This window comes from Musa acuminata, chromosome BXJ2-10 (genome assembly GCF_036884655.1).
Source record: "Musa acuminata AAA Group cultivar baxijiao chromosome BXJ2-10, Cavendish_Baxijiao_AAA, whole genome shotgun sequence".
Taxonomy (NCBI): Eukaryota; Viridiplantae; Streptophyta; class Magnoliopsida; order Zingiberales; family Musaceae; genus Musa; species Musa acuminata.
The window spans coordinates 24,914,745-24,934,951 of record NC_088347.1 but is presented as its reverse complement, the minus strand read 5'-3'; the positions used below and the strand labels follow the sequence as shown (position 1 = coordinate 24,934,951).

The 20,207-nt window shown below is 42.2% G+C and overlaps 3 protein-coding genes and 1 long non-coding RNA gene across 8 annotated transcripts; 3 read left to right on the top strand and 1 right to left on the bottom strand.

The window, feature by feature from the left end:
- The first annotated feature begins 1,999 nt into the window (after window positions 1-1,999).
- On the top strand, window positions 2,000-6,287 carry LOC135582823 (uncharacterized). Of its 4 annotated transcripts, none has more exons than XM_065128438.1 (6): window positions 2,000-2,430; window positions 2,615-2,747; window positions 3,411-3,549; window positions 3,921-3,957; window positions 4,336-4,630; window positions 5,003-6,287. In XM_065128438.1, the coding sequence occupies exons 1-6, from the start codon at window positions 2,248-2,250 to the stop codon at window positions 5,113-5,115; spliced, it is 900 nt and encodes a 299-aa protein (XP_064984510.1). In that variant the 5' UTR covers window positions 2,000-2,247; the 3' UTR covers window positions 5,116-6,287. The 4 variants fall into 4 exon arrangements, with proteins under 4 accessions (XP_064984510.1, XP_064984509.1, XP_009421157.2 ...); XM_065128437.1 differs by having other exon boundaries at window positions 4,324-4,630; XM_009422882.3 differs by having other exon boundaries at window positions 4,983-5,146.
- Window positions 6,288-11,219: 4,932 nt separating this feature from the next.
- LOC135624840 (protein NRT1/ PTR FAMILY 4.3-like) lies at window positions 11,220-14,443 on the top strand. The gene is made up of 5 exons (XM_065128851.1): window positions 11,220-11,457; window positions 11,527-11,744; window positions 12,106-12,543; window positions 13,192-13,334; window positions 13,415-14,443. The coding sequence occupies exons 1-5, from the start codon at window positions 11,331-11,333 to the stop codon at window positions 14,268-14,270; spliced, it is 1,782 nt and encodes a 593-aa protein (XP_064984923.1). The 5' UTR covers window positions 11,220-11,330; the 3' UTR covers window positions 14,271-14,443.
- A 647-nt stretch (window positions 14,444-15,090) lies between these two features.
- On the top strand, window positions 15,091-19,602 carry LOC104000757 (PHD finger protein At1g33420). 2 transcript variants are annotated; one of them, XM_065128436.1, is made up of 5 exons: window positions 15,091-15,627; window positions 15,920-16,049; window positions 16,315-16,530; window positions 17,975-18,580; window positions 18,658-19,602. In XM_065128436.1, the coding sequence occupies exons 1-5, from the start codon at window positions 15,318-15,320 to the stop codon at window positions 19,487-19,489; spliced, it is 2,094 nt and encodes a 697-aa protein (XP_064984508.1). In that variant the 5' UTR covers window positions 15,091-15,317; the 3' UTR covers window positions 19,490-19,602. The 2 variants fall into 2 exon arrangements, with proteins under 2 accessions (XP_064984508.1, XP_009421159.2); XM_009422884.3 differs by having other exon boundaries at window positions 16,303-16,530.
- Window positions 17,805-19,184, bottom strand: LOC135624622 (uncharacterized). Its single transcript, XR_010491752.1, has 3 exons — window positions 19,043-19,184; window positions 18,431-18,837; window positions 17,805-18,335 (listed from the first exon to the last, which is right to left on the bottom strand). It is a non-coding gene; the product is annotated as an uncharacterized LOC135624622 (long non-coding RNA).
- Window positions 19,603-20,207: the final 605 nt, after the last annotated feature.

The following is a 20,207-nucleotide window of genomic DNA, read 5'->3' as shown; positions in this document are numbered from 1 at the left end:
GACAGCTGTGGCGAAGAGGAAAAAGGGAAGTAGAATCCGCATAGTTGTGTGTTGTCAGGCGATTTATTACCACGATTATTTGTTAATTATGTTTTAATTTTCAGCCTAAGGAGCCTTTTTTTAACGCAAATCATTAAACCGATTGCAAAATAATAACAATTTTTCTTGCCATCTTAAATGGAAAAAAGATTAACCTTCAAAACACTTGAGGATATAATCAAGTATTATATACCACCATGGTCAGTACCAAGATTCGTGCAACCAATCTTAATAGTTGGTGATCCTCATGATTACGCACGCGTACCAACTTGGGAGTCATCAGTGGTGATTAGAGGTGGGAAATAGGGATCATATCCATATATAAAATACCTAAAATAGCCTTAATATTATTGTTATCTTGGCTCCATTAAAAAATACATTTGAAGGGGTTTAATGTCATGTCGCTGCACAAAGACCCCATGAAGACTGAGTACATGCACGTCACAGCATTTTAATTCTTTTTTAGACTTTAAATAGGTTTAATATAATCTTATTGATTCCGAATTTTAAGAAGATGAGATATATATGTGCAGAAAATAACTTTTTCTATACGCATATATAAATCGAAGAGAGATCATTGCATTGATTTTTTTTATTAAAATAATAAGATTTCGAGCTCTATATCAAAGTTATATAAACTCAATTTACACTGTTGATTTTTTTGCATCAATTGAGTTTTGCAGTGTATAAAGTTGCCAGAAGTCTCCTACAATTATGTGTATCTAATTCTCGAGGTAAACTCGTGTCAATTATAGAGAAAAAGAAAAGACACAGACCAATAATTTCACTACAATTGTGATCATAATAATGTTACACAATAATGGGACTAAAAGTAATCGATTACTATTTTTTATGTGTGTTAATGATGGCTGCGAAAACAATGGTGTCCAGAGTAAGCTCGGTACAACGATTTAATGATTGGGTTAATTAATATCGGACGGCATTGGTTGGAGCGAAATGGATAACTCAAGTCATTAGCAAGCCGTAATCACGCATAATGCGCATGTAATTGCATGAGTGGATGCCGAATCATCTCGATTAGCGTCCCAAGGAATCGTGGTCAACCAGGTCAAAATCGATCTGACACAGTGGTACGAGTACAGAGGTGCAGATTCCACGGTCTCGATCGGCGGACCCACGTGCCAGAATCACGTCCGCCCACAGGGACGATGTCTCCAAATCGGAACAACGAGGCCGGTCCATCAGTTACATCCCGACCGGTTCGACCCGGTCCGAATCCGCTGTCCGACAAAAACTAATCTTCTACGCCTCGTCACCGCTAACCCAATCAACGTCCGCACCTAACGTTCTTCCCTTTAGGACACGATAAAGCTGTCTTACTTTATGCAGGAAGGCTACAGAACAATGGAATGTGAGATTCTGATGCGTCTAATTAAGTAGGAAGGCATCAATGCATGGGATTGAGTTAGTTAATCGAGGCTTTACGTTATGTCGAGATTTTAATTGGGAAGACAGGAGGGGTTCGATCCGATGCCAAATGAGCCGAGGAATTGGGTACAGAAAGCTCTTTGAATGAGTATGCTGTAACGTGGAAATCATGCAAATGATTCGACCTACCTAAATTGATTGCTAGCCGAGCCTCTCTTTAACATAGGTTTCTTTAATCTTTTGTAGAGAACCAGCGGAAAAGCACAGACATAAGGTTCGTCCAGATCATGAGTTTGGCTTCTGCTTCCTGTATGCTTGGACCAATCACCAACTGTTCCCGCATGTCTCCCGTTCCGTTCTTGCCTCTCCTTCCAGGTCTGGTGCTTCCCTTCCACATGGTAAATCCCTTCAAGGATCGGAGGTAGATTGGTCAATTCAATCACAACCAGTGCCTTGCAGTGTTATCTTTATTCATCAAGAAGGTGAGGCCCATAACACGACTATCATGAACGGCAACAGCAGTGCTTTAAGGAGAGTATATAATGCAATAGGTCCTACTGCTTGTAGTCTTTCCCTTTCCTCCCTTTAGCTTTTTCTTCCCTCCCTCCCTTTCTCTCTTTCCTCTCTTCTCAACTCTCCCCTTCTCAATTCCCTAGCCCTAACCAAACTCACATATAACGCCTTGACAAGCTCCTCTAAATTTGGTGGGCTGATCGTTTTACTCGTCACATCTAGATCACTTGCTGGCTAGGACCTCCTCTGGAGGAGGGGCTGAGAGGAGGAGGAGGAGGAGCGACGGATCTGAGGAGGAGGAGGAAGATGACTCCGGCTAACGTTGCAGGCCAATTTGGAGACACCACTTACACCAAGGTCTTTGTTGGGGGGCTTGCTTGGGAGACCCAGAGAGACACCATGAGGAAATACTTTGAGCAGTTTGGGGAGATCCTAGAAGCTGTGGTCATCACCGATAAGAACACAGGAAGATCCAAAGGCTATGGATTTGTAAGTCTTTCTTCCTCACTTTTCCTTTCCTCCATTGATTCCTTGGTTGGGAACACACAACGGTGACTGCAAACACGACTACATACATGGATAGAAGGAAAATCTAGAGATTGGAATCCTATCAAAGAATCAGGATCTTAGATCTCTTGATTAGATTCCTCACTGCGTTCATCTTTCATCCAAGGTCACATTTCGCGAGCCGGAAGCTGCGATGAGAGCTTGCGTGGATCCCTCTCCGGTGATCGACGGAAGGAGGGCTAATTGCAACCTCGCCTCCTTGGGGGTTCACAGATCTAAACCTCCAACTCTTCTTCATGGTAAACAAATCTTTATCATTAATTATGCTTCTTTCTTGTAATTAATTTGCTTGTCCAAGGTTCTTAATTATGCTTCATTTCATGCTTTTTTGTGATGCCAAGAGCTCATGATATGGGTGATAAAAAGTAGGCTTTGCACCTATTAATATTCAATTTGCTTCTTGTACTCTCATCTCTTATCATATTTTAACTAGTCTCTCCTCTCTCTCACACACACATTCTTGTTGTTTAATGGATTGCATAACGTCAAATATTCTTTTTCCGGATCATAATTCATTCATTCTACCACTAAATATGCTGGCATTATGAGCTGGAACCCTATGTTATCATTCTTAAACTTATGGTGTAGCATCACAAAAGGTAAAAGGAGAAAGAACAGTGAGGTTATCTAAAGATATTAAGGGTAATGAGAGAAGCTGAAGAGACAATCATATCAGTTATCCTAGGAAACAATGCTGCTCATTTCATCAAGGCAAAGTCATTACTTCTTGTAGTGTGTGTGTGTGTGTGTGTCTTTCTCAACTGGTTTAAGTGCTCAGGCATGTTTCCATGGCATTTCTACCTTGGATTCCCCCCAGTGGAGCAGACAGTCACTGAGGTGACAGCTACAGTAGTTTGACTGAGGTTGATGGGGATGATAACACTGTCTTTTATATCTTACAGGAGGGAGCAGGAACTTTAGGGTTATGAAATCTTTTCAGGCAGGCCTTCAAGGTGGGGTGGGAACTGCTTTTCCTTCGCCTGCAGCTGCCACCTTCCCTCATTATGCCATCCAACAAGGGCTTCCTTATTATGTCTACGGGTAAGCTGTAAAGAAGGCGACACACATTGTGAGGGTCAGATGCCAGCATGTGCATGTACGCTTGCCCGTAAAGGCATCCCCCCCCCCCTCTCTCACAGACGATCATGGTGGCCTGCTCTCTCACCACGCACGATACTGCCTTGATCCGTGTACATGGATGGGTGCTTCAAATCAAAGCAGTGTCACTCTTCCTCTCTCTCTCTCTCTCTCTCTCTCTCTCTCTCTCTCACACACACACACACAAACATACACATACGCACATCTTCTCGTCGTCATCGTTGTCACGTTGTCGACGTGCATGAAGATTCTTTCTTCATAGATAACTTCCATGTACGTCTCTCTAACTTGTAGCTTTCCACCTGCAATTTCAGGTTCTCACCCTATTCCGCAGAGTACAACTACGCTACGGTATGTCCCGCTTGCTCTCTTCTACCTGCATTGTTTTGACGCAAAAGATAGAGAGAGAGAGAGATATAAAGTTCTCACATCTCTTTTAGTACTGTTGCATGCATGTTTCTTTTCTGACATGGATTTAGCCAATGCCGGTTTCTCAGAACCTTCACCTGCAATAACATGTTTTTTTGTCCCCTCAAGCTTTTCTTTTGCTAGTTAAATAGCCAGTCACAGAGCTTAATACAGAAATAGGATTCCTTCCTTGGCGCAATAAACAAGTTGGAGGGAAACATGAATCGACATTACAATGGAATAGCTTTTCGATGACCACCAAGCAAATTATTTGGCGCATGCACTTACTGACTCCTCACTACATTTTAGTCTGATTACCAGAGCTACTACAACATGTACGGTGGAGCAGCTTCTCAGTATCCACTCTACGGAGGGGCAGCAAACGGGGTGGTAGCCGGAACCACCGGCTACTACCCATACTTCCAGTTTGGCCAGGGCGGCGGCGGCGGCGGCGGCGGCGGCGCGGCTGCTTACGCTCAGGGTCAAGGATATGGCCTGCAGTACCCTCCGATGCTCCAGTACTCTGCGGTGACCACCACGGCCGGGGTGACAGGCTTCGCAGCTCAACTCTACGGAGGACCCATGTCCCTGGCTCCGACCCCCACAGCACAAGCAGGTTCGTTGAGATCTTCCATTTCTCCCATCTTTTCTTTTCCTTGAGATCAGATAAAGTTTGATAATGGCGGAAACCTACTTAGTAACAATACATTCGCTATAGAAGATTGTAGATATGTAATAGGTTAAGATCGAACACGTTCTTTAGAGATTGGAAGTGCCATATGATTACATCTCAGGAAGGGCAACCTGTTAAAGATAATTAATAGCGTTCCTAATTACATGATTATTCTTTGTCATTAACTAAAAATGTGTTAGATCTAAGATTTCTTTTTTCCTTTATGCACTTGTATTATCTTTCTGCTGGTTGAGGCCATTGTATCTGCAATTTGGGGTACTAATATCTTTAACAGTGTCTTTTGCTCTAAAACAGGCATGACTATGGCTGTGACATCTCCAAGCCTGCCGAGTCCAACAGCCCATCCCTACAGACTCATTCCTGCTCACTTTGCTGCACCTTCCGCACCGGAGCAACCCTTGGCCTAACCATGGTTCTTCTTCACTCATCCTTGTTCTCACTGTGTGTCTGTAAGTTTGTCCATCTGCTCTAACATAAGCCTAAGTTGACACCCCAAGGTCTTTTGTAGACCGAGTCAGTCTCGGGATCGGAGGAGCACTCCGAATCCATCAACTGATGCCGTGGTAACTGTGCAGTTCCTTCTGCTTTATCCCTGTGATGGGCTTAAAGCATCTGCATGCACCCACAGGTAGGGTGATGCCTTCAAAGACGAGGAAAGGCGGTACCAAGTTTAATTTGGCTCCTCATGAGCCAGGCGCATCGATCCATCAAACTTAAGTGCCCTTGGGAGGGCTCTTAGCTAACACAAAGCTAAGTCTTACTACTCATAATCTGGTCTTTCTTTTTCCGTGTCAGCCTGAGTTGGGCTTAATTAACATTCTTACTCTGTTGTAGAGGTGCATTTGGTCAAGTAGTAGAGTAAGGCATGCCCTGATCCTTATCTTAATTCAAGTCTTCCATGACCTTGACTGTCTGTGAAGACTGAGAGAATCTGATCAACCCTATAATGTCAACTTTACCAGTTAAACATCATGTAAGAATTCAGTGTAATCACAACCATTCACCTTGCCTGGGGAAAGGCAAGCTGATTTCACTAACCCCTCTTTATCTGTTGAGTAGCCTTTGTGTGTACATTTGTGGCTAGGCTCCAGGGGGAGTTTTAGCCCCAAGCCAGGGAGGTGTAGAGGAGAGCTAGTGTTTATTTTTGGCATCTAGCTCTGCTGCTTCCTGTCCCTAACTAACAGTATGAGCTCCATATATGGCTATGGAGTTCTGACCACCCATAGGAATTTAAGTTTAGTGTTTACCACCCAATGGACACCCTGGAGATATATTTTTGGTCTCATGGGTTCCTCTTCCATGACACTGCAGCTTCAACACCACCATGGTTAGGTCCAAGAGCCTCCTCCTCTCTCTCTCTCTCTCTCATGCAGTTTAAATTTGGAAAGACTTCTGTTATTATTGCTGCTATTTCGCTTATGCTGTTTATGTTCAGAGAGACCAGAGACTTCTATTTCTATATGCTATGTACTAAGAACTGGATCTTGTAATAACTAGCTAGGCATCATACTTTAGCAGTATCTGATATCCTTCTACATTTTGCATCACCAGACAATGCACTTCTCTAATTTTCTTTTCAGTAGCTGCTTTACAATTATGACTGGTCTCCATGAAATTGTTGCTATGTTTTTTATACATCAAGAAGTTTTGTGATTGATCATAATTTAGTTTATATAAGATGGCACATAAGCTGTTGATTGGGCACATGTAATTTTACTGTCCATAAAAGAAAAAAAAGAAAAAAGGGATGCGATTAAAGAGATTACATTGTGATATAAATTCTGTTTGGCTTGGATTTGATGACTCATGACTGGTGGCTATTTCTTCATTGATCACCCTGTTTTACTAAAGAGATTATTCTCTAAAGTTCATTTTGACATTCTCACTCATCTAGAGTTCCATATGTTTCATTATCTATTTGATCCAGTTGCTTTAAAAGGACAATCATGCATTCTTATTGCATTTGTTTTGATACGGATTATGTCGGTTATTGCATATATTTATCAAATTCAAAGTATCTAAATGCATGCTATATCTTATGAGAAAGAAACATCAAGCATCCTAAGTGAACCCTTTTGGCTGTAAATATTCTCTTCAATTCTACCTAATTCTTCTATCCTGACTCTTCTTTTAATTCTCTGAATCATATAGGACTATGTGACTCTCAAACCACAGAAGAATTTTACTTCTCTGAATCATAGAGGAAATCATGAAAAACCACCATGATGACTTGAATAACATGTTCAAACATTTTAAATATATGATGTATTAGTGCAAGACTTCAAAAATGTGTATGACCTAACTTAAATGTGAGCTATTTGTGAAGACAAGTCTATTTGCATCAGAAAAATGTGGCTTATTGATCAAGAACAGAGGAAGTATGTGACTTATTAGTTGCAAAGCTAATGTTAGATCCTACATTCATATTATACTGGCTGTGGTGGGAGGTCCAAATAGGTTAATATCACTGAAACAAGATCTATAGTTGTATTCTATAATTGTTAGAAATGATGCTTTGTTATTCTTCATTCATGTAATTTTCAGCTACTTCATATCTCCTACACTTTTCATGATCTATGTGATATTTAAGCTTCAAAACACATTAGCGAAAAGAATCATAAGCCAGAACAGTCCACCAAGCATTGTGTTCTTCAGCTGATATGAGACGAAATAACTTTACTGGATTCAGTTGTCTCCTTGGCTTATTTGTGCTTTATCAACCAACATTGTGCCTTTAAAAAAGCTTGCCCCCAACTTCTTTTACACTTTTCTCCAAGTTCAATGGTTCATTGAAGTAAAGTTTATTCTTCTTTCTACCCATTGGACTTTATATTTAAGGATGATTCCTTTCTTTTCTTAACTAGATCTGGAAAAGATTTTTGCACTATTTTGAGCTAAATTGAGTGAAACAAATTGGATTTATGTCATATTTCTAAAGGTTTTTTGGTGAAAAGTAATAGGTTCCTTATTGCTGCATAAAAAGTAGGACTACACATACATATTAGTCAAAGGAAGCAAGATGGAGAAGCACTGACATGTTTGAGCTCCAGGACCCTTGGCATCTTATTGCTTCCTTTGTATACTTGAGGATTAAAATGGCTCATCTTTTCCCAAAGCCTATTTGGGAGCTATCATTGCACCTAGTTTAATCCAATGTGGACCTCTGAACTCACCAACATCTATCTGTCTAAGCTGCCTTATAATCCAGTGGTGATTAAGGCCTTCTGTGTGCCATTCCAAGTGGATGAGGAGATGATGATGATGAAAGCTTAGGATAGATTATAGACATCATCTTCTGCAGAGAAGAACCAAATAATCTTCTGCAGATTATGACACACTCATTGAGACTAGTCAGTTCATGCTCCTCTCTGCAGCATATATTGCTGCCTAGATTCAATTACATGCTTTTTGTTGAATACTATATGTCCTTTGACCAATCATAATAAGATGGTGGTGTCATCCAAAAGAAATGCAATGATATGCAGGGTAAACCAGATGTCAAGAAATACTCCCATATTTTACTTGGTGTATAGCTATGAGAAAAGTTGTAATCAAATTTAACATGGATGAATAAATTTTGAGCAAAGTCTGATATATAATATCTTCCAAAGAAAATGTTTTATATTGCAGTAATCAACTTCTGCTCTTTGTATCATTTGATGATTTTGTTTTGTGGCATAACATTTTGTAAAAACAGAACAGTAAGAGATAAAATCCATACCTACATTTATGCAACAAAGACTGTCTCTACCCAGTTATTATGATCCATCAATGGCTCCTTAGGAAGTTGTTCCTCTTGTGACAAGCACTTGTCAGAGGGAGACACCCACTGCAACAAGTAAGCGCATGGTGTTTCTTGTGGTCAAACTTGTCATCCTGTTGTCGCTCCCGCTCAGTAGACCTCAGTCCCAAGAAAGCTGTGAGTTTGTCTTGCTGAGGCCCAAACAGAGGCTGATCAACCCCATTGCATAGAAAGGTTGATGGAAAAAGCAGTGGCGATGAATAGTGTGTAGGACCATGGACGCATCAAGTCTCCCGAAGCCACCAACATCATTGTTAATTCACGAGTTGAATACAGACCACGAATCATTGTTGATTTGGATACTCGAGCAGTGTGGATTCCCAGCCGTTTGTCTGAAGTGCCGAGCTCTTCCAGATGAGTATGGAAAAAGCACACCCCCTGTTCGGAGAAATGACAGCGTCGGCAAGAGCACGAACGATCTCCAACCGAGGGTGGTGAGTCATCCGAAATCGACAAGTTTAGCCAGCACAGCTAACCTCGATCTCCAGATTCCAACACACGCACCAAATCTTCCCATCTTTTGACCTCAATAGCAACGCCGTATCCAATGGAACCCCTCGGGTCAAGATTCACTCCAGCTGCAGCATCCCATGATCGCAAGACGCTCGTTGGTTTGCAGTGGAAGAAAACCACGGGGTGGTGGATTACAGGCCTTGGTCAGAGGCATAGATTTCTGGACCTCAAGAAAAAGGAAGCAGGAACAAGACTGCTAAAAGGCATAATGCAGCACTTTCGGGGTGCTCTGAGACCAAGCAATCCAACTGGCCTCTGACCTTTCATGGCGAGCAACACAAATGGAAGGTGATGTTGTCGGTCGGCACAGCACAATGTGCTGCTCTGCGTAGCTTTTAGAGGTGGGTGGGGATGATTCTGCCCCCTCAAAACTCTCCAATTAAAATGATATCTCATGGAATTCAACACAGGAGTTGACTTGCAAGTCCATCGGTAGTGATGGTTGTTAGCACACCACCATTAGCTTTCATGCTTTCTCATCTTCCAAGTAATCAAGATTATCCAGATTCTAAGTCATCTATTTCTTTCGTTGACTGTTGCAGATCAATAGTCAGAAGAAAGCATCTCAACTTGGACACGATAAATATGTGTTTTATGTTCAGAAAAAAAAAAAACACCTCCTAATTCGAATTATTTGACATTTGTCGAAATATATTAATATAAAAAAATCCTTTAAATTTCACAAAGGATTCCTTCAAAATCAAACACCATAGTTGACTATTTGTTTTGAAGACATTAATTTTATGATGTAAATTTTATATAGGGAATCCTAAAAAAAACAAGTTATAAAATATTTTTTTGTCTTAATTATTTTCATGATTTAATCATATTAATCTTATGGTATTTATTTGTATTCAATTTTGGAGGACTCTTGATAACATTCCTATCCAAAATACACTGCCCAGAATTTGACTATCATGTGCCTGTGTTCTTATCAAGGACCACAAAACCAGTCAACTTCTTGCTCTAGCATTTATGGGGAACAGCAACACACATAAAATCCATCAAGCCAAAAAAGATAGAACAGTATTCAATATTACTAAAACTCCAAGATTTCGCTGTTGATATTAAGGAAAAGTAAACATCTTTCTTTCAACTCATCTCCTCACTGTATGGACATCAAGAAAACAAGCTAGATGTGATATATGGTTAATCCAAATTAAAAGAAAAGTGGAAACAAGTCAACTGTTCATTCCAATGAGATACTGCAACTTGCTACATTAATCAGGAACGTATGCAAGTCCGTGATCCATCCAGTGAGTATATCCACTTCATTCAAGTGGGTAGAAAGTTGCTATTGGTTGCTGGATTCATGTGACCAGTGTTGACCTGCATGTGGTGTTCAACTTATACACATGCACTGCCAAAGCCAAAACTAGTGATGATAAGACAACCAGGAAGATAAAGGAGAAGATGAGAAGTAATTCATCTTGTTTTTATGTGAGCTTCATTAAGATATCATAATCTCCAAACTCACAAGCTATCCATCATTTTGTTCAGCTACTTAGATTAACTTTTATCATAAGTACAAACTTTGAAAAATGTGGAGAACATCTAAGTGAGTTTAATTTAATCTACTAAGAAATAGGAATAGGTTGGTTCGACAGGCATAGATCTATGTCCCACATATTCCTTCTTTCAAGCATCAACTCTCGGATAACATATTCTTATTGTCAGATGGACTGTTGTTCCTTCACCTGCTACTCTCTTTTCAATTAACCAAGTTTTTGGATGGTTTTGGATTCCTAATGTATTAGTATTTAGGAACATTGGTTGGCAACGAACATGGATATTTGACATCTGGTTTGCTGGTAGATAGTATGTTTTGTGTGCATGTACTTGTGCAGGTAATTTGTTGCATGAAAAGGCTTTTGTTGGGAAGAAGAACTTTCTGCCTCCCAGAATCACTTGCATCACCATTTTTAGGTTAACAATCCTGTTCTTGATTCAAGATTCAGGTTTAGCAAGGAAATCAGATCATTTGTGCATTAGTAGAGGAGGAGGAAAGCAATCAAGTCCCAAGGATTTCTATGTGGGAGACCATATTTTTGCTGTTCTTCCCCACTTTGCTCGGTGAGAGGCACAGCAAACTCTGACAGTCCAACGCCAGCATGGAAACCCACTAGCCAATCACTGTTCACAACTCTCTCTCTCTCTCTCTCTCTGTACTATAAATAGCTGCATCTGCCTGCCTTGAATTCACCCAAAATCTCTCGGGCGGAGGGCCTTTTTCTTTGGTTGTGAGCATTCGAAGAGATTGTCTTCATACCGAGACAGAGAGTTTCTTTGTGTGTGTAGAAAGAGGCTATGGATATTGAGACAAGACAGGACCTCAAAGGGGACTCCATGCTTGCTGAAGTTTCTCTTGATTGGAGGGGCAGGCCCTGCAAGCACGACAAGCATGGCGGCATGAGAGCTGCTGTCTTCGTATTAGGTTCTCTCTCTCTCTCTCTCTGTGTGTTCCTGTGTTAGCATATTGGAACTAATCTATTCTCTTCTCCAGGCATTCAAGCATGTGAAATCATGGCGATCGCTGCTGTTGGGAACAACCTCATCACATACGTCTTCAACGAGATGCACTTCTCACTGTCGATGTCGGCAAACGTAGTGACCAACTTCGTGGGGACTATCTTCATCTTGTCCCTGCTCGGTGGATTTCTCTCAGATTCTTATCTGGGCAGCTTCTGGACCATGTTAACATTTGGATTCGTTGAGCTCTCGGTAAGTTCCATCTCCCACTGCTTGCAAACTCGTTCAAGGGATGATACCACCATGTTTCTGTTCTTCTCTTTCTGTCCATCCATAAGATACAAAATAAAAAGAAGATAATGTCATGAAATATGACTACTTGGATTCTTTTTGGTGATGAAATGTGACTGCTTAAACCTTATCTTTTATAGCCTAGAAAATAGTCATCTTTTTCCATCTAAATTGCAAATATTTCAGCCACTTGGCGGCGGCAAACCCACACGACCGGAGCTCTGAATACTCCCATCATCAACTACCTACATGTGATTTCTTTTCTCGAGGCAAACACCTGCATGTGGTTTAGTTGCATTATTTCTGTCTTGGTGTTATTTAGGGCTTCATACTACTGGCAGTCCAAGCACACCTTCCACAGCTGAGGCCACCACCATGCAACATGATGACGGGAGAGCAGTGCGTGGAGGCCAAAGGATTCAAGGCGGCCGTCTTCTTCCTTGCTCTCTACTTGGTGGCCTTGGGGAGTGGCTGCCTCAAGCCTAACATGATAGCCCATGGCGCGGACCAGTTCGGAAGGGACGATCCGAAGCAGCCGAAGAAGCTCTCCACATACTTCAACGCAGCCTACTTCAGCTTCTGCGTGGGAGAGCTGATCGCCCTCACTGTTCTCGTTTGGGTGCAGACGCGCTCCGGGATGGATGTCGGCTTCGGCGTGTCGGCAGGCGCCATGGCGATGGGCCTCATCAGCTTAATTTCCGGTGTTGTTTTCTATAGAAACAAGCCTCCACAGGGCAGCATCTTCACCCCTATTGCAAGAGTAAGATCCATGATTTCATCTCTTTTGACTCGATAAATCCAATGAGATTGTTTAATGCTCATCATAGTCGAAATTACTGACAAAGGATAAGGTTGCAATGAATGGTGATGGAAAGTCCTTTGGGGACTTCCATCCTTCTCTATCAAGTCTACAGAGATTGTTTGGTGTCATTTGGTCAAACTAGTACTGGGCTGCTTGTTGACGTATGAAACTGATAGAATATTTGTGTTTGTGTTCTTCAGGTTTAGATATAGCTCCAGACAAAAAGTAGCATTTCTTACTTTATTACCTTTGCTACTTTATTATCCGTATCAGAAAGGACAAGGCACATAATTAATGCTTGAAATGAAAGCAGTCTTCGTTTGCTTGTACTGATAGCTTGTCTTGCAGGGAAAAAAATGTAGCTAATTGGGAACACGAATGATGTACTGACATGAGTATTTCATTTTCATGTTCGTCTAATCATTGTAGATATTCTATATACTTCTGAACAGGAATACACTGGATTCATGTCGCATATAATATACTTAATTCTCCTTCAAAAGCATGCATTTGACTGCAGCCCTACATGCATGGATCATATCACTGTTCCCTCAATGATCTTTGAACTGTGCATGTTCTTGCTGTCAAGAAAAGTTATTCTTGCAGGTCTTTGTAGCAGCAATTAGCAAGAGAAAGCAAGTTTGCCCCTCTACTAATTCTGAGTTGATGCACCAAAGCCAAAAGCATGCTGGTGATCATCATCAACCTTCTCCTGGTGTCAACAGCCTCAGGCACACCGACAAGTTCAGGTTGGCATTTCTTGGTCGTAAAAGTATGCTCGGACAGTGTGCAATAAACTCCTGCAACATTTTTCCTCCTGGTAATTAAGGTTTTTGGACAAAGCCTGCATCAAAGCTCAAGATGGCTCGAGCTTGAAAGAGAGCCCATGGAAGCTATGCACTGCCACGGAAGTCGAGCAGGTGAAAGTGGTCCTCTCGGTAATACCGATCTTTGCATGCACCATCATCTTCAACACCATCCTTGCTCAGCTCCAAACGTTCTCGGTCCAACAAGGAAGCTCCATGGACACTCGAGTGGGGAACTCTTTCACGATCCCTCCGGCTTCATTCCAAGCCATCCCTTACATGATGCTCATCGTTCTCGTCCCCATCTACGAAACTGGCTTCGTCCCTCTCCTCCGGAGGTTCACCGGAAAGGAGTCTGGGATCACCCCCCTGCAGCGCATCGGCGTCGGCCTCTTCACGGTGACCTTCTCGATGGTTTCGGCCGCCTTGATCGAGAAGAAGAGAAGGGAGGAAGCTGTCGGGCCACACAAGCATCTGTCCATCTTCTGGATTGCGCCGCAGTTCCTCGTCTTCGGGCTGTCGGAGATGTTCACGGCGGTGGGGCTCATCGAGTTCTTCTACAGGCAGTCGGCGGGGGGGATGCAGTCCTTTCTGACAGCCATGACATACTGCTCCTACTCGTTTGGGTTCTTCCTGAGCTCCCTCCTCGTCTCCCTGGTGAACAAGATCACATCAAGCTCGTCGAGTGGTGGGTGGCTGAGTGACAATGACCTCAACAAGGACAGGCTGGACCTCTTCTACTGGCTCCTGGCGGCTCTCAGCCTCCTCAACTTCGTCAATTACCTCTTCTGGGCCAGATGGTACTCTACCAGTCCGTCTCTGTCAACTAAAGCACCCAACCATGGCCCCTCTGGTGAAGCCTCCCTTAGCATCAGCTGATTTCCTCGGAATATACTGTGAAGACCACCACCTCCATGCATGATACCGTTCTTATCGCTCTTAAGACTAACAAAGTTCTAAATCTAAGTTTGATATCAAACTCAGCGCTAGTAATCTTCATCTTTCATTAACAGTAAGAAATGTCACGACACATCATTGCAGCCTATGCTTCATTCTTGTCTTCTTCGCTCCCTTTCTTCCTTATATGGGCACCATAGTCCTCATCACATGTCATTGCCACTGTGTGGAGGTGGGAAGGGGACATGTTGGTATGGGGGATATAATGTCCAAGTTAAAAGACGCCATCCTTGCCACACTCATGCTCATTCTTGTGTTTGTGGGAGAAGATACCCATGTTTGCTTGGTGTAAGCTCTTCCCTGAAAGCTGCATGCTCTGCTAGCTCGAAAAGATACCAAGAAATGCTTTGGCCTCCCCTTCTTTTTAAGCCTTGCATATGCCTAATTTTATTACATAAATGCTCCAAGGTTAATTATGTTAAAGCTGCAGATCAAAATTATATATGATAAATTAGAAGAAAAAAGCTCCAAATTAAAGTAAAATAAGTGTATTATGTTGTCCATGCTTTTGTTATCCCTGTCGATTAGTCTCTGGTCAACGGGGCCCAATAGATCGTGGGCCAGATTAAATGGACCAGGCCGGGCCGAACCGAGCCGTGGAGTGAGCAACGGCCAGTCAAAGCGTGCCAGTTGGCACGAGAGACGTGGCCGAGCGGTAGCCATACGTTTCAAAACGGGCGCTTTTGGTGTTCAAACTTATCCTCCGGTAGCGCATCGACCGACGTAGTAATAATTAGACCCCTCAACGCAGCCGACCTCGCACACCCTTTTTATAGAAGCCTCGGTTGATATCGTCACCGCCTTGGTTTCGGAATCCCGAAAGGGACGATTTGCTCTCCCTCGTCTCTCCCGCTCTGGTTTCGGACCCCAAATCCGATTCAAATCGAACCCCCACCACCAAATCCTTGCATCTACTTATACCTCTGCGATCGAGATCGAAATCAAGTCTGCGATCCGCCTCCGAGATCGATGGTGCGAGTGGATGCCGTGGCCGTCGACGGCAGGCCGCTGAAACGGGCGCGGCGCCGGGATGAGGCCGACGGCATGCTGGGCCTCCCGGACGGCATAAGCGCCGGCGAGATCGCTCCCTGCGGGCCGTTCCGGCACTGCGTGAGGTACTTCATCGCCCGACAAGCACGAGTCGCGCCGCCCACGCTGCCGCGCCTGCGGATGTGGCGGATGGCCTCCCGGGTGGGCGACACCGCCGTCGATCTGGACGTGGTGGAGGAGGACGTCGCGAGATCGAGGAGGATCTACTGCGACCATTGCAGGATCGTCGGTGAGTCCTCCACCTCGACGATGCGTCGCCGATCTTGTCGGGCTTCGTTATGCCTTCTCTGATGTCTAATATAATACGATCTAATTAATCAACGCGCGATTCCGTCTTTTTGTTGGTTATTATCGGCGTGCGAGCGGGTACAACGATGGGGAAAATTATCCTGAGTAGACATTGATGAATCATATTATAATCCAGTAAATTAGAGGAGAAACTATTGGCTATTTAATTTCACTTTTGATATTAAGTTTCATGAGTACGTCTCGATGTGTGATTCATGTGATTGGATCAACAGGTTGGAGTACGAATCCAGTGTGTTCAACGCGATACCACTTCATAATCCGGAACGAGAGCAGCCCATCCTCCTCTTACGAGCACCATCCTTGCAGACATTGTGGGGCGCCGCGTCGCTTCTCAGAACTCAGGTATGAGATTCTTGAGAGTTAGTCCTCCATCTCCGAGTTCTCAAAATCTTTTGACAGAAAATAAAGGAGAGTTGGATAGAATGTCCATTGCTTAGCGTGTAATCAATCAACCTCAGTGTTCTCTTATTCAGTTTTTTGATCTTTTAATTCCTAAAGTACACATCAAAATTAAGATTGATCGAATGTAATTAGAGAAGTTTTTAGATATTTAGAGGTTATTTGGAAGAGGAGACATTCTAACATTGAGTATCAGCTTAACCTGCAGGTGCAGTACTTGCAATTATGAGTCAACCTCTCTTGATTTGGAGGACTGGGCATCTCTGCAGTTGGAGGACCCTACGCATTTGTTGCATGGTGTGGTGCATGCCAATGGATATGGCCACCTCCTGAGGGTTAATGGCCGTGAAGGCGGCTCGAAAAATTTAATAGGTTGCGACTTGATGGAATATTGGGATCGACTGTGTAAATTACTCAATGTCAGGTATATCCAACATCTTTGCATTTACACACCTTAAAAAAAGGGTAATTGTAGTCATCTTTTTCCTTGTTTATAAGAAAATAATGTTAAGTAAGAAAATAGTGCTTAGATAATTAAGATTTATTCCTGTAAATACATTTTTGAATCTTAGCTCGATTGAAAAAAGAAATTTTCAAGCTTACGTGAGAATTTGATTGGTTTTTCTTAGAAGAATTTAATTTTTTTCATGGATATAGGTGGAGAGAGATGATGTAGGGATTTATCGAATCACATTAAATCTTATTTTTTTAATATATATTTTTATTTGTTGATCGTGAGATTTTTTTTTATTCGAGCACTAATTGAGAAAAAAAAGAAGTCTTTTTGTTTATTTCAGAAATCATATAAGTAAAATTTTGTAGCACTTGAATCGTTTTGCCGATGATGACTCTGTGATGATTCTTTATCAAATAAGACGAAGAGATTACTGATGGAAGATTATATTATTCATGAGATAAGTTACGATTGTAGTGACATGATGACTATAAGATGATGATATAATAATTTATCGGAGATAAGAAAGGGTTTTATATTGTTTCTTTTTTTTTCTGTCGTATCCTTTGTACTATTTCTCCGGATCAAATTTAGACGGAAATCTTACTTCATAAGAATCAGTTCTCTAATTCGCTTTAGAATCCGGAGATGCAATTTTTTATGGAATCAAACAAATTACTGTTATTCTTGACGCCGAAAGAAACAATTATTATCCACGACACAAGTTATATAATTGTACATTTGCAGTACACCATGAAGTCGATATTTGTTAGCTACAATATGAGGCCTTTTTTTGTCTTCGGTAGTCGAGATATTCGTAACAATTTTCCCTTGTGGCCATATTGTTCTTTGGGTAATCTTTTGACAGGCTATAAACCAGTTGAAACACATTGTAGTTAGAGGAAATTGAATGTGATGAAATTGAATGCGATGAAACACATTTGATCAGATTTCACTGTAAGGTAAACGTAGCCTGTTGCATAATAAAATTTAATTTGTTTATGCCTTACAACGTTCATCGGTAAAGGTGCCCCCTTAGCCAACTATTTGGTGGAATACTCCTTGTGGAAGTTTGCAACCATGTGCGCTCAGTCACCCACACAAAGTTTGCAACTATCATGGATTTTGACATCGGAATAACCACTGTGAAAATAATTCTACCGATAACTCCAATATGTTATATGAATGGCCTTTTTTTTTTTTTCAAATGAAAAGCGTGCTTCGTATTAACTAATGAAAAAGGGTTTCAAATGTAATTTGAGATCGATACTTTGGATAACAATCTGAACAAATTCTGATTACTGGATAATCAGTTAATAGCTTATTAGAGTTATAAGCACTGCCTCCACGCATGAATTGTAGAAACAAGAGTTTCATCCCTGCTGCTACCCCAAAATTGATTCTTCCCTAGCAGAAAAATCTCCGTCATGGATGTGTCCAAGAAGCACGGCATGGAGTTCCGGCTCCTCCAAGCTGTCACCGCAGGCCAGCCATGGTATGGAAACTGGGGATACCAGTTTGGTACCGGCAGCTTTGGTCACACCACTGAGGCTTACCGTAAGGCCGTGGATGGTCTCTCCAGCACTCCTCTCCTTGATGACCGATCACTTAGCACCCAGCTGCAGAAGACCATTGCCCTTTATGTGTTCCTTTCACCTCGAAGACTGAAGACATTGAGAGACCTCTTCTGTTTCATAACTCAGCAGATCAAGGACTGCTACGATGAGAAGAATTCGGGAGCTGATGCAACAGAAAAACCAGAAGATCCTGAATCACTGCCAATGTGCACATGGAGACAGGAAGACATCAACCGAGCAGAGAATGCCATTATCAAGATTCTTCAAGCTGTTAAGGAATCCAAGTGGGTTACCTGGCGGGCTCTTCGAGGGGCAACCTTTTCGTCTATTGGCTCGTTAGAGCTGCTGGATTATTGCCTCAGGAAACTTGCTGGTAGAGCAGTGACCGATGGTTTGGTTGTCGCAGTCAAATGTAATGCTGAGTCGAACTCGGTCGAGTACAGGTTGGCCTCCTCCCTATTCACTTGAGATGAATATGTGGGTCTAACCTGCAAACTGATGTCTTTACTTGCCTCTTCAGACTTGAGCATGCTTCGGACGAGCGATCATCTGCTCGACGCTTATGCAGACCTTCCAAAGAATGTCTTCTTCATGACCTCAGGGTGTTGTACGATGCCCTTCTCAACCCTGCCACCATGCAGCCTTACGAGCCACGGTCAGTGTGGGAGGCCTCCCGGAGTTCATCAGCAAAAATTCTCGACTGCAAGCAATTTATCAAGCACTATGATAAAAATAAAGACTTGGTGGATCCACATCCATTCACACTTCGTGTATGGTGTCGAATGGAGTTAGCTGACAAACCAAAGAACTACTTAGCCCCCCCACCAGAGCTCTTGCTACTACCTTTACATGCCACGGTTGCAGACCTCAAATCTGAAGCAACAAAGGCTTTCCAGGAGACATACCTAATCTTGCAATCGTTCCAGGCAGAGCAGGTTTTAGTAAATGGTGAAGATGCTGATGATGCCACCCAAATCAGTTTCCTGCTAGGCCCAGATGATTCTGTTCAAGTTCGCGGAAGGTGCTTGGGAGGTGGGTGCAAGTTGGAGCAATTACGGATGGAGAGGGGCACAGAGAGTTGGACAGTAGATTGCACCTGTGGAACCAAAGATGATGATGGCGAGAGAATGTTAGCATGTGACAGGTGTGGAGTGTGGAAGCACACAAGATGCTCGGGCATAGATGATCTTGATGAGGTTCCGGCGAAGTTCGTCTGTGGATCATGTTTAAGCATGTCCAAGCGCGGTGGCAGAGGCAGAAGAATGTACAGATATGACACTTCGAGCAGCTGGCAGGATGATGATGCGTCATCAAACACTGGAAGAGACAGACAGTTAGCAGTAAAAAGTTGACTGATGTGAAGAAAAACTTTGTATATAGCATTTTGGACAGACTCATGCTTAATGAGCATTTTAATGTCATTGAGTACCCTCAATAATGCAAAATTAGATGTTTAACAGTAGAAGGTTGATGGCTGTTAAAAATAACACAAGTATTATTTGATTCTTGAACAACAAATCTGCCTAGTACAAGGGTGAAGCCAAAACAGCAGGATTTGAGAAGCTAGTGGCACTAAATTATGAAGACAATAGTGTTGAATAAGATCAAAACAGCAAAAACAGGATTCTAGTGGTGTTTCTTAGTCCAGAACAGAATCTTAAAATCTAAGTTTAACATAACGGTCTCTTCAGAGTGATGTTCAATAAAAAAAAGATTTCAACAATAGCACATGCTTGAATACGTTACACATAATAATGGATAGATTTGTTTGAGCTGGACAATCGATGTATAACATACATAATGTCTTTAGCAGACTTGGTTACTATTGGTTACACATAATGGACAGATTTGTTTGAGCTGGACAATCGATGTATAACGTACATAATGTCTTTAGCAGACTTGGTTACTATTGGTATTTGGTTGGCTAGAGTTGCACTAAACTCAGTCCTATTATTAACCTTACCAAGCTCAAATTATGGAATTCAAACTATGTCCAATTAAAAACTTCAAAACTTTCTGATTCAAGTTTTGCTATGCAGTGCTTAATTTTCACAAATATGAAGCCATTTT

Coding starts and splice junctions, on each gene's coding strand:
- LOC135582823 (XM_065128437.1), top strand. CDS start 2,248: ATGACTCCGGCTAACGTTGCAGGCCAATTTGGAGACACCACTTACACC. Junction 2,431..2,614: donor GATCCAAAGGCTATGGATTT/GTAAGTCTTTCT, acceptor CTTTCATCCAAG/GTCACATTTCGCGAGCCGGA. Junction 3,958..4,323: donor CAGAGTACAACTACGCTACG/GTATGTCCCGCT, acceptor ACTACATTTTAG/TCTGATTACCAGAGCTACTA.
- LOC135624840 (XM_065128851.1), top strand. CDS start 11,331: ATGGATATTGAGACAAGACAGGACCTCAAAGGGGACTCCATGCTTGCT. Junction 11,745..12,105: donor TTGGATTCGTTGAGCTCTCG/GTAAGTTCCATC, acceptor GGTGTTATTTAG/GGCTTCATACTACTGGCAGT. Junction 13,335..13,414: donor AGGCACACCGACAAGTTCAG/GTTGGCATTTCT, acceptor CTGGTAATTAAG/GTTTTTGGACAAAGCCTGCA.
- LOC104000757 (XM_009422884.3), top strand. CDS start 15,318: ATGGTGCGAGTGGATGCCGTGGCCGTCGACGGCAGGCCGCTGAAACGG. Junction 15,628..15,919: donor CGACCATTGCAGGATCGTCG/GTGAGTCCTCCA, acceptor TTGGATCAACAG/GTTGGAGTACGAATCCAGTG. Junction 18,581..18,657: donor TCGAACTCGGTCGAGTACAG/GTTGGCCTCCTC, acceptor TTGCCTCTTCAG/ACTTGAGCATGCTTCGGACG.